This window comes from Nansenia antarctica (genome assembly GCF_963989245.1).
Source record: "Nansenia antarctica genome assembly, chromosome: 7".
In the NCBI taxonomy this organism is placed as follows: domain Eukaryota; kingdom Metazoa; phylum Chordata; class Actinopteri; order Argentiniformes; family Microstomatidae; genus Nansenia; species Nansenia antarctica.
The window spans coordinates 12,688,364-12,701,279 of NC_137677.1; the positions used below are offsets into that span (position 1 = coordinate 12,688,364).

Below are 12,916 nucleotides of genomic sequence, written 5' to 3' on the forward strand. Positions count from 1 at the left end.
CCTACCAGGCCGTTTCAATTTCGGAGCTCACCAGTGCTTTAATTCCTTTTAATGATGTTCCACACTGTTGATTTTGGTAGATTTATGGTTTTGGCTGTTTCTGACTTCAGCCTCATAATGGCTTCCCTGAAGAATGTTACAATGAAGGCATTGACGTCTCTTTGGTCCTCATGTTGACACCAGTAGCAGACACCAGTAGCAGACTCGAAAGCTCTCTTATAACTGCACAAATTATGTGATGAAACACACCTGAAACTAGTAACACATGTCAAGCCTATTGTCCCCTCTCTTTTGGGTACCCTGAAATAAAGGGACTATGCATTAAAAAAATGTTATTTCTTAATTAACCTCATAGTAATTGTTTGAATTTCAGATCCAAGTGGAGAGCCTAAAGAAGAAAGAAATGCTTCACTCTCCCATTACTTACGCAGGGCATGTATATCTATGTTGCAAGTGTCAAAGTAAAAAAAAAGCTGCCATCTTAAACCATGATTTTGTTTGTCCCTTAGCTATGCTTCAAGCTGTGCGAGCTTTGATGATCGTGGGAATTATTCTGGGAGCAATCGGCTGTCTGATTGCCATTTTTGCACTGAAGTGCATGAAAATTGGGAGCATGGAGGACAATATCAAGGCCACTATGACTCTGGCATCTGGGGTCATGTGTCTTCTAGCAGGTGCATTGATGTTTTTGTAAATGGTAATATCTGGCAACCCAAATCTTTTGCATCAATTTCTAACAAAACATAACATTTCCTTTCAGGTATCTGTGGGATTGCCGGGGTGTCCGTCTTTGCCAACTTAGTTGTGCAAAGCTTTCGTTTCACCACATACTCATCTGGTGGACTTGAGGGATTGGGGGGAGGGGGGTTCGGTGGAATGGGGGGACCTCTCACTCCTTGGTAAACATAATGTGAAACAGAATGGACGCACTTTGTACATAAGCTGAGTTACCGATTCTAAGGTCATGATGCCGATTTGCAAATAAATGTTTCTTATGTTACAGTTTTTCTCAATTGCTAAAACACATTTCACAAAACTTCCCTCCATTTTCCCAAAACTCTAAACACAACACACTTTTCTAAAGCTACATAAGCAAAACCACACCTTCTCTCTTCAAAACTCAAACTTTCACACCAAAACAGCTGCTCAAAGCCTGCAAAAATGTAAACACTATTTGCATCATTACAGACTACAACAAAACAACTGAAAACACAATGTTCAGTGTGTGAGAATGTTCTTTTTTTTCACAACTGCCAAAGCACATTTTTAGAAACCTTACAGTATCTGTTCTCAGAATATATCACTGTAGAGTATTGGGCATTCATAGATTTGTGTGTCTCATATGAACAATATTTAAATCTACAGAAAATACAGTATGTATGTTACGGTACATGTGGGAATACGGTACATGTGGGAAAACTAGGGTTAGGGTTAGGTGCTAGGGTGACTTGGTACATGCTGGCATGTCTAACCCTAACCTTAACCCTAACCCTAACCCTACCCCTAATCCTAACCCTAACCTTAACCCTAGCACCCTAGCACCTAACCCTAACCCTAGTTTTCCCACATGTACTGTATTCCCACATGTACCGTAACATGTACACTAATGTACTGTATCACAACTCAATGCAAACACTACAGAGGATCCATTACACACAACAATACTCACTGAAAACAATGTTCAGGGTGTGATGTTTATTTATTTATTTATGGAACTATACCACATACACGGTACATGTATTCCCACATGTACCGTAACATGTACACTACTGTACTGTATCACAACTCAATGCAAACACTACAGAGGATCCATTACACACAACAATACTCACTGAAAACAATGTTCAGGGTGTGATGTTTTTTTTATTTATTTATGGAACTATACCACACACACCACAATCATTTGCAACAAGTGTCTTACATTTTGAGTCGTTATGTTTAATGAATGAAGCTAGGTGTGTTCATTGTGTTCAAATTTTGCTGACAGTGGCAAGCATTTTGCATAACATGAGCTTTAATTTGAGAATTTGAGCAGAGTTTTTTGCAACTTGTGTTTTAGCAAGACAAAATGTGTTTAGACTTATGAGAAAAGGAGGATTGTGTTTTGTGAATTGTGTCTTCATGTGAAATGTGTTTATGGTTCTGGCAATTGGGAGCTAGTTTTATTAAATGTGTTTAGAGAACTGGTCATTTGGTTTAGAGAATTGGCTTTTGTGTTTTAGCAATTGGGAAAAACTGTAATTTTCTGCATCTCCTACATTTTCCAGGTACACATTTGGCCCTGCCCTCTTCGTGGGTTGGATAGGCGGGGCTGTGATGTTTATTGGAGGGATACTGTTGTGTGTAGCCTGCCGGGGAATGGTTCCAGAGAAGAACCAGTAAGTGCCACTTAATCACCAAAATAGGCAATTTTGCTTCGACCATGCTTACCTCAACAAAATGACATTCTCTGGACAGTTATTTCATATACACTACATCGTGAGATTTGGCTTACGATAGATGGTGTTATTTATGTTATGTGTGTTATTCTTGAACACGTTGAATGATTGTATTTTTTTTTTTAAATATTCTTCAGATATGATGGGATGGCCTACAGAGCTGCCTCCCACAACACACACATGTACAAAGCTGACAACAAGCCACAAACCAGGAATACCTATAATGATTCGTACAAGGCCCAGAGTGCGGACGGAAGACGATCCAACCAGAGATTTGACTATGTGTAAAGTCCCTGAATAGCATGTACAGTGGGGTGCAAACATTTGGGCACCCCTAGACCCCTGCAGCTCTTTTGCAGTGATGTGTGGGTTCTTCTGAGCATTCCTCACCAGATCTCGGGCCATTCTATCTGACATTTTTCTTGGTCTTCCAGATCTTGCCTTGACTTGTTCCATTTATTTAGGGTTAGGGTTATGTTTAGGGTTAGGGTAGTTTGAAACTATCTTGATTCTGGCATCCTTGGACAACTGTTTAGAGGAACCCATGGTTTTTATCACCAGACACAACAGCCACCGCAGTCGGATACTTTATAAGGCATGGTGTTACTTCAGAATATATAGTTCAACCCTGGAATTATATTCACCTGATTCCAGTGTTGGGCCGTTAGGGCCAGCAAGGCCTTCTCTGCTGGCCTAAACATCATCAGAATATTAATTTAATTTTTATATTTTTTTTCAACAAAGATGTATTCAATTATTCCCTCAGTCTATTCTCTTCATTTCATAGCTTTCCTCTTGGTTGCGCTGCTTCCAGCCATTTGGAGGGCTGGCCTTTAGCTTTTATCCAATCATATAATTTCAGCCATAATGTGTTGCCAGGGTACCAAGAAGTCTGCCCGCCTGCAGATTCAACAGTGGCGCGAGTACAGATTGTAATTTAAAGTGAACGAGAAAAGAACTGTGGCGTACGGTAGTCAGATGTCGAGTTGGCGAGCAAATCCGACGAAGGCGCCTGCTGGATGGCGGAGCACCTGATCAGCACCTGCACGTCTTTTGATTGGATACACACTATTGGGAGACAGAGCTAGCAAACTGAACTTGATCGAGCTAATTTGTGTAGATGTAAGCTGTTGTTCGACAAGCAGCTGCAATGGCTAAAGGAGGAGAAGAGGTAGATTTGGTGGCAGATATTATAACAATGCCATTTTCAAGAAGAAACTTCCAAGAAAAGCTAGACATAATCAGAAGAGAACGGCCAACCCCGATGTTAGCGACGCTAGCCATGTAGAAAAGGACTTATTGGTGGAACTGATCAACTGTACAACAGAGACATTGAAGTCTTCTTGAGGAAAGAGAGGAGGATGGATTTTGTGTTCAAATAATCAGTTGTTTTGGTGAGTACAAAGCATTTTATTTTTTCTGAAAGAGATGTAGATATACGGAGCGACCCTGGGGTCCGTAGATATGTGTGTGGTGTTGCGCACTGGCTCAGCTGTGTGAGTAAGTGGGGCTTCAATGCGATCTTTTAATCACTTCCCGGGGTGCTATCTTCGAAAACGAAGAAACACCCCTGTGACCGTATGAACATGAGGAAGATAACCAGCCTTGAATGGACTCGATACGGTTCCCCTATCGAGATCGACAGACCGATAAGCAAAGTTTGGGAAATAACTGATGCTTTCGTTTTCATGCAATGAATTTAATACACCCAGACAAGGTGCCGCTATAATAACAATTGCAACGCCCGGTTGATACTGCGTTTCTGTCTAAATGTCTAGTTTCTAGAGCCATGGCGTGTCATAATGATGGTATTAAGAGGTGGAATAATTCAGGTAGGACTGTGTAGGACATCACTGAAGGCCTAGGTGTGAAATGCACCGCCCGCCACTGTTAGAAACATTGATACATCATTTGTTAACCCTTGAATTAGTGAGCAAGTTCATCAGATCTATTGTTATTGATTTATAAGGCTTCAGGTGATAAATGGTTGGATAAATGTTGAACAAAGTTAACGTTTAGAGGCAGACCTTAGAATAAAGCATTTCTCTTGCCCTCTTTTTCCTCTCTCCCTTCATCGTATTCCACTAAACTCATCCTGTCTGTGTTCTCTGTCTACTAGAGTTACCAGGGCCGTTGACGGACTCCAGGAATGACCCCCAGTGTCCCTGGAAGTGGGGTTGCGACATCAGGATGAGTGTCTGTGACTGCTACAACGTACGGACCTGCTTCAACGGTCCCCACAGCTACAGTCGTCCAGAAGACTGCGAAACAGTGAGAAAAGGTGAGTGCTGTATATACACTTGATTGATTGATTGAAAACCTTTATTGTCCCCAATGGGGAAATTTTGTTGTCAAACAGCTCAGTTAGGGCAGAAAACATTCAATACAGAAAACAGAAAACATTCAATAAAATACATAAAACAGTGCAGGCTCAATAAGTAAAAAGTTCCAAAAGTTCCAGCTCCAGGTCTCCCCCACCCTGCAGGGCCTGGTTGTAGAGTCGGAGTGCAGCTGGAACAAAGGACTGTCCAAATCTTTTTGTACTTTGACGGGGGAGAACAAATCTGTGGCTGAACTTGCTCCTCATCCCCGCCAGCTCGCAGTACATCGGGTGGGAGGGATTGGCCAGCATGGCCGCCAGTTTTTTCCCCATCCTCTGTTCTGCCACCACCTCTAGGCTGTCCAGCCCGGTCCCCACCACAGAGCTGGCCTTCTTCACCAGTTTGTTTAGCTTCGCAGCATCCCTGGCACAGATGTTTCCACCCCAGCAGGCCACGGCGAAGAACAGAACGCTGGCAACCACCGACTGATAAAACATTTGCAGCAGCTTGTTGCAGACACCGAAAGACCTCAGCCTTCTCAGGAAAAACAGTCTGCTCTGCCCTTTCCTGAGAAGAGCCTCGGTGTTGTCAGTCCAGTCCAGTTTGTTATTAATTTGTACTCCCAGGTACCTGTAGGAGTCCACCCTCTCGACTTCCACCCCCTTGATGGTGATGGGGGCTGGGGTCCTTCTCTTCCTCCTAAAATCCACCACCAACTCCTTTGTTTTGCTGGTGTTAAGCAAAAGGTAGTTGGTGTCGCACCACTGCACAAAGCTCTCCACCAGGGCCCTGTACTCCTCATCCCTGTCGTCTGTGATTTAACCGACGATAGAGGAGTCATCCGAAAACTTCTGCAGGTGGCACTGGTCGGAGCTAAACTGTAAAAAAAAAAACACACATGTAAAATACCTCCCTGATTTGGCCATTTCTTTTCTATTGCTTTTTTATTTTATTTTATTTATATATAGGAAATCATCGTAGACTTCAGGAGGAAAAAGTCCGAGATCCAGCCCCTGCTCATCGACGGAGAGAGCGTGGAGACCCCCCGATTCCTGGGGGTGCACATGCAGGATGACCTGACCTGGAAGGACAACACAAAAGCCACCATCAAGAAGGCACAACAGCGGCTATACATCCTGAGAGTCCTCAGGAAGGAACACAGCAAGCAGGAGATACTGGTGACCTTCTACCGCGGCGCAGTGGAGAGCATCCTCACCTACGGCATCTGCAACTGGTTCTCCAGCTGCACAACCGCGGAGAGAAATGCGCTACGGAGAGTCGTGAGAACAGCCCAGAAGATCACCGGCGCCCCCCTCCCCTCTCTGGAAGAGCTGTACAACACACGCTGTCTCAGGAAGGCCTCCAAGATCTCCAGGGACCCAACCCACCCTGGGTACGAACACTTTACCCGGCTGTCCTCGAAAAGGCGGTTCAGGACCATGGCCGCAAGGACAAACAGACTGAAGAACAGCTTCTACCACAGGGCCGTCCAGGCCCTGAACACAGCAAAGACCTAAGTTCTGGGCCCTGGACAGTCTGGACGGATTGTATGGCAGCTGCTGGACTGAAAAAATCAGGTGTAGTGCTGAGGCACAAATATGTACATTTCAAGCCTGCAAACTGCGACACTTTAAATAACGTGAAACAATAGTATTGTGCAATATGACAACCCCAGTCGTCTATCTGTACAGTATAGTACAGTGGATAGTGTACATAGCCTTTATTTATGTAAACCAGCTCCTTCCCTTCTTGTGATTTTTTTTTTTAAGTGTTTTTTTCCCCCTTTCCTAACACCAGGGGAGCCACCCCTCCTAAATTTCGTTGTTTGGTACCTGTACTGTAGCAATGACAATAAAGTCCATTCATTCATTCATTCATTCATTCATTCATTGTATTTAGTGTTACACGTGTATTGCATTCCGATGTGTGTATTGCATTCCGATGTGTGTATTGTATTTAAATACGGCATGATACACCCTCCATACGGTACATGGTCAGCGCTTAATCCACTACGCCACCTAAGCGCCCCTGTACTCTTGTGCCTTCCCTCCTCCAGCCCAGGATGAGATGGCTGGTGTGGGAGTGGGGATCAGTGATGACCTCATCAGCTTGGAGATAGCATCCCCTGATGTGCCAGACCTCACACTCATAGACCTGCCAGGCATCGCCAGGGTGGCTGTCAAGGGTCAACCTGAGAACATCGGGGAGCAGGTAAAAGCACGGTCCTCCCTCACTAAAGATTGTGAAAACAAAAGGCAGTTTTGACAATGTACATCTACATTTCCAGATCAAGAGACTGATACGGAAGTTCATCACAAGGCAAGAAACAATCAGCTTGGTAGTTGTGCCATGCAACATTGACATAGCAACCACAGAGGCTTTGAAGATGGCACAGGAGGTGGACCCAGAGGGGGAAAGGACTTTAGGTAAATAAACATTCTTGTTCTGCAGCGCACATTTGATTATTAGAAAGGAGGCTGGATCTTTATGAATCATGATGACATAACTGTGTGTGTGTGTGTGTGTGTGTGTGTGTGTGTGTGTTTATCATTGCACAGGCATCCTGACCAAGCCTGACCTGGTTGACAAAGGCACGGAGGAGACCGTGCTTGAGATTGTTCATAATGAGGTCATCCCCCTGACTAAAGGCTACATGATAGTCAAGTGCAGGGGCCAGCAGGAGATCATTGAGCAGGTCTCACTGACAGAGGCTACAGAGAGGGAGAAGGCCTTCTTCAAAGAACACGCACATCTCAGGTCAGACCATTTACATATATTTTCAAATAGCCCTTATTTTACCTTAAAGGCGCAGTCTATTCTGGTATATTTCCGGGTCCAAAGTTGGTTGAGGCGCTCTCTTCGCAATGCCGCAGTAATAATAATAATAAATTATATTTCTATAGCGCTTTTCCGAGGCTCAAAGACGCTGACAACATGGGAAAAACTGGAAAGTGCTGTGTCCCTTGTTGTATGAATAGATCCCAGTCTAAAAAACGATTGAACTGTTATTCTACCGCTTTAGTACACTGGTACTCTTTAGTACACTGGTTTGGACCCGGAAATTGCTAAACGTCACGTTTGACGTCAGACTTCACAACCAAATAGCTTTGGCTCCTGTGACAGAATCATCAACGGTTCAATAACAACCAACACGCTCACCAAAACAAACTCACTGCCCCACATTTAAAAAACAAAATGTGAACACTTATTTAAGTGTGTTTAAGCTCTTTATAAGTAATTTATAAGCTGGGATTTAAGCTGTTTGTTGGGTTTATTCTTATTCTACAGTACACTTTATGATGAAGGCCATGCAACCATCCCTAAACTGGCGGAGAAACTAACCCTGGAACTGGTGCACCATATTGAGGTGAATTCATCTTTCATTATATTTCACTGCTCTATATTCCAAGTTGTTGCTGACCCTCTGTGGCCATGAACATCTTCAGACTGTAAGTAACAGTTTTTAAGGGTTAGGGTTCTTCATGTCTCGTGTGTTTTGCTCTCTAGAAATCCCTTCCTCGTCTGGAGGAACAGATTGAAGCTAAGCTGGCGCAGACACGCATGGAACTGGAGAGATGCAGCACTGGACCTCCCTCTGACGCAGCAGAGAGGCTCTACTTCCTGGTCGATGTACGTCCATTAAGGCCTCTACATGCTTCTGTGTCACTTGTGCGACTAGTATGCGGTTCGTGCTGCACAACACTGTCGAAAAAAAGAATTTGAGTGGAACATTTAAAAACAACTGAAAGATATTCAAATGATAAGAATTCTCAGAAGGATGCCTGTTTGCAGTTAAAACTGTCTCTGAAAAAGGAGGCGATTCCACCTCCTTTCTTATGGGATCTGACAACATCTAAGATTCTAAAATGGGGGGGGGGGGCTATCAGCATGACCACTGGGGATGAGCTGCAGAGTGGAGAAAGGTTCAACTTCTCCACGCTCAGAAAAGAGTTTGGGAAGTGTAAGGTCCATCTGGACTCCTCTGGAGTGACCTGTGGGTACCGTATCTAAATGTAAATATTTTTCCCACAATGTAAAAAAGAAAATCCTAAAATGAAGAACTTGTACTTCCAATGCTGACACCTTGATTTGAAATATAAATGTATTTTTTTGCCATTTTGCATGTTGCATACGTAGTTGCTCATGAACTTGATCAATTGAGTATACATCAAAATAATGTTTTAAGAGATTTGATATTGCAGTTAACAAGAAGATTGAGAGAGAGGTGGCTGACTATGAGGACATGTATCGCGGGAGAGAGCTTCCAGGGTTTACCAACTACGAGACATTTGAGTTTATGGTGAAGGACCAGATGAAAGACCTGGAAGAACCAGCGGTCAAGAAGCTTAAGGACATATCAGGTATGTGTTTATTAAGAATATAAAGGAATGGGAAATATGGGAAGAAAGCCTATGGAACTTTTGGAACTTTTTACTTATTGAGCCTGCACTGTTTTATGTTTTTTATTGAATGTTTTTCTGTTTTCTGTACTGAATGTTTTCTGCCCTAACTGAGCTGTTTGACAACAAAATTTCCCCATTGGGGACAATAAAGGTTTTCAATCAATCAGGACCGCTGCAGAGCTCTCAGTGAGCTGCAAGAGTGCCTGTTGGGATTAAAGTATTAAAAACAACTGTTACGTGGCCTGGGGTGGTCCAGTGGTCTAGCACCGCGGTCTACAGTGCACACATATGCCCATGTCGGCATGGGTTAGAATCTGGCCCATGCCCTGCTGACATGACCTCTCTCCCTTCTTCTCCTTACTTTCCTGTCTGTCTTCACTGTGCCTGTCCAATAAAATGAAAAATATGAGTGGGACTGCCCCACAAAAAAAAAAAAACTGTTAGAGAAAACAAGTAAGTCAGAATAGTATCAGCACACTTGGATCTGGTTCTTGTTCTGTCTTGTTGTTTGGCAAAAGTCCAAGTGTTTTCTTTTGATACTTCTCTAGATGCTATGAGAAAGGAATTCATACGGCTGGCTCGGACCAGTTTCACCGGATTTCCTCACCTCCTGAAAACAGCTAAGGTATAAAATTGTTTAATGTATATTGCCATACAGTCGTCCATCACCAGTTGGCGTATATTATTTTGCACCACCATTTGTTGTAAGATGAACGCCTGCTTCTCCTCTAGACCAAGATCGAAGCTATTAAGCTGGAGAATGACATTACAGCCGAGTCTATGCTGAGGACCCAGTTCAAGATGGAGCTGATAGTGTACACCCAGGACAGCACTTACAGCCACAGCCTGGGTAAAAGGAAGAGGGAGGAGCAGGAGAATGAGAAAGAGGAAGAGGACATACGCAATGCAGTGACACAGAACTTCGTACAATGCTGCAAATTCTGTGGAGGAAAACACGAAAGAAATAGGGAAAAATGCCCTTCATATGGAGTAACATGCTATTCCTGTGGAAAGCGAAATCACTTCTCTGCTGTATGCAGAAGCCGAGGGACCAGCAGGGGAAACAGCGTACTAGCTGTGGAAAAAGCCCCGGCTGTCTTAAAGAGTGGTGAGGATGATCTCTGAATCCCACTAGGGCCAAAGTCAGAGAGCATCAATGTGTTTTTACTTGTGTTTTTTTTTATTAACACAAGTATTTAAATATTTACATAGTTATGTACATACGGCAGTATTTAAATATTTACATAGTTATGTACATACGGCATCCATATACCACAGGCAAAGTCACATACCCCCAATGCTAATCTCTATGCAGACATTCTGGTCAACAAAAAGTCAGTCAGATAATAGACATTGTCTGTGCACCTTGGTTAGTATGCCTTTGTTGTTGTGTTATAAGAGAGCACAGATAACACAAGTACAGTAGCAATACTGATGATACACATGCTACACTGGAAATGCCAAGTTTGCGTACTACAGGTATATCTTTGTCTGGTATCAATGTTACGGTACATGTGGGAATACGGTACATGTGGGAAAACTAGGGTTAGGGTTAGGTGCTACGTCGATTTGGTACATGCTGGCATGTCTAACCCTAACCCTAATCCTATCCCTATCCCTAACCCTAACCCTAACCTTAAGCGTAGCACCCTAGCACCTAACCCTAACCCTAGTTTTACCACATGTACCGTAACATCAATACACCTTTTCATATATTCAAATGAGCTGCTTCCCTACAGGGAGGAGTCCTGTATACTACAGGGACAACCAGGCCTCTCTGCAGGAGATGCTGCTGCACCTCAAGTCCTATTATCAAGTAAGTGTCAATCAGTAGTTTGATGTGACCCTCTCAAGCTCACATGGCTCCCTAGGGGCCCAACATGTTCCTCTTCTAAACTCACACATGCACTGCACAAGTGTGTGTGTGTGTCCTTTGTGTGTTGGTCTGTATGTGTGTATGCATGCATGCATGTTTGTGTATATGTTACGGTACATGTGGGAAGACGGTACATGTGGGAAAACTAGGGTTAGGGTTAGGTGCTACGTCGACTTGGTACATGCTGGCATGTCTAACCCTAACCTTAACTCTGCCCCTAACCTTAACCCTAGCACCCTAGCACATAACCCTAACCCTAGTTTTCCCACATGTACCGTAACATATGTGTGATGGTGTGAGAGGAAGTTCTTAGTCTCTGCCCCTGCTGCCATTTAGTCATGTTTATTTCTGGTCTTCACCAGATTGCCAGCCAGCGTCTGGCGGATCAGGTCCCCATGGTGATCCGCTACCTGGTCCTGCAGGAGTCGGCTTCTCAGCTGCAGAGGGAGATGCTACATATGATACAGGACAATGACAACATGGAGCAGCTGCTGATGGAGGACAGTGACATTGGCAGCAAGAGGGCGAAACTGCAGAGTCGTCTCAAACGCCTGATGCAAGCACGCATCTATCTGGTGGAGTTCTAGAGTAGACCGTGGCCTGAGTTCTAGAGTAGACAGTGGCCTGAGTTCTGGAGTAGACAGTTCTAGAGTAGACAGTTCTAGAGTAGACAGTTCTAGAGTAGACAGCGGCCTGACATGCAGAGTTTGCTTGTCATCTTGAGAGTGCTTGAAGTAGTAATAGAGAAATGCTGAGTATTTGTGTTTATCTTACTTTATTTGTATGCAAGTTGTAAATACATGTTTTGTTATTTTATTAATGTACTATATGGTTTAGCTGGTGTCCTGGGACCAAGGGTTAGGGTTAAACAATCACTTGCTCTTTAATGCACACTGAGATCAACGAGGCTCTTATATCTGGTCAGTTTTATTACATTTATTTTAGCCTACCTCTTGCTCATTCTGGAGATGGGTCAAAAAGCATTTTTATTTTGCAATGTTGTTTTCTTAAAAGACAAAGCAAGACAGACACCACTGAGCCCTGCGATGTGACTAAACACGTCCTGCTGTAGATGATGGAATAAATGTCATAATGCAACCTCATATAATTCAACATTCTTCGTTTAAAAAGAAGGAACACTATGCTAAACTACAGGAACTAGAGAAACAGATCAAAGTCGCAGAGTCAGAGTTTAAAAAAAATACATCATCTGTCAATCTTACCAGGTTGACTAAACTAAAATTTGAATTTAATTCAATTATGACCAAAAAGGCTGAATTCTGTCTCTTTCGGGCTAGACAAAAATATTTTGAGGAGGGAGATAAGGCCGGTAGACTACTCGCCAGATATATTAAACAAAGAGAAGCACGGAGCACTATTCCAGCCATTAGGGGGAGTGATGGGCATCTTCTTTATGACCCCAAAGAAATAAATGGTGCATTCCGAGACTTCTATGTAAACCTATACACCTCTGAGTCAAAGGTGAACAAAACAGACATCACTTCTTTTTTATCAACTCTCAATCTTCCGTCGTTATCTGAGGACCAGCTCGAGAGTCTTGACTCACATATTACTATTGAGGAGATAGTTGACGTTATTAAGCACCTACCTTCAAGTAAAGCGCCAGGTGTAGATGGCTTCACGGCCGAGTTCTACAAGGCCTACTCCAAAGAACTTGCTCCATTACTACTAAACACCTATAATGAAGCCCTGGAAAAGGGAAAACTCCCTCCTACTCTATCGGAGGCCATTATTACCCTTATTTTGAAGGAAGGGAAGGACCCTTTAGATTGTAAGAATTTTAGACCTATCAGTTTAACCTCCTGCGATAGTAAGATATTATCAAAAATTCTGGCTAACCGCCTTGACAAGGTGATA

At 43.3% G+C, this 12,916-nt stretch overlaps 2 protein-coding genes across 2 annotated transcripts; both read left to right on the forward strand.

The window, feature by feature from the left end:
* Nucleotides 1-511: 511 nt before the first annotated feature.
* Nucleotides 512-2,726, forward strand: LOC308162408 (claudin-18-like; the record flags this gene model as incomplete). Its single annotated transcript, XM_080536564.1, has 4 exons — nt 512-674; nt 761-899; nt 2,268-2,378; nt 2,576-2,726. 4 exons carry the CDS (start codon nt 512-514, stop codon nt 2,724-2,726), a joined length of 564 nt encoding a protein of 187 aa, XP_080392690.1.
* Nucleotides 2,727-4,628: 1,902 nt separating this feature from the next.
* LOC308162409 (interferon-induced GTP-binding protein Mx1-like) lies at nt 4,629-11,625 on the forward strand (the record flags this gene model as incomplete). The annotated part of the gene is made up of 8 exons (XM_080536565.1): nt 4,629-4,719; nt 6,816-6,970; nt 7,047-7,185; nt 7,318-7,516; nt 8,048-8,126; nt 8,267-8,389; nt 9,895-10,086; nt 11,401-11,625. 8 exons carry the CDS (start codon nt 4,629-4,631, stop codon nt 11,623-11,625), a joined length of 1,203 nt encoding a protein of 400 aa, XP_080392691.1.
* Nucleotides 11,626-12,916: the final 1,291 nt, after the last annotated feature.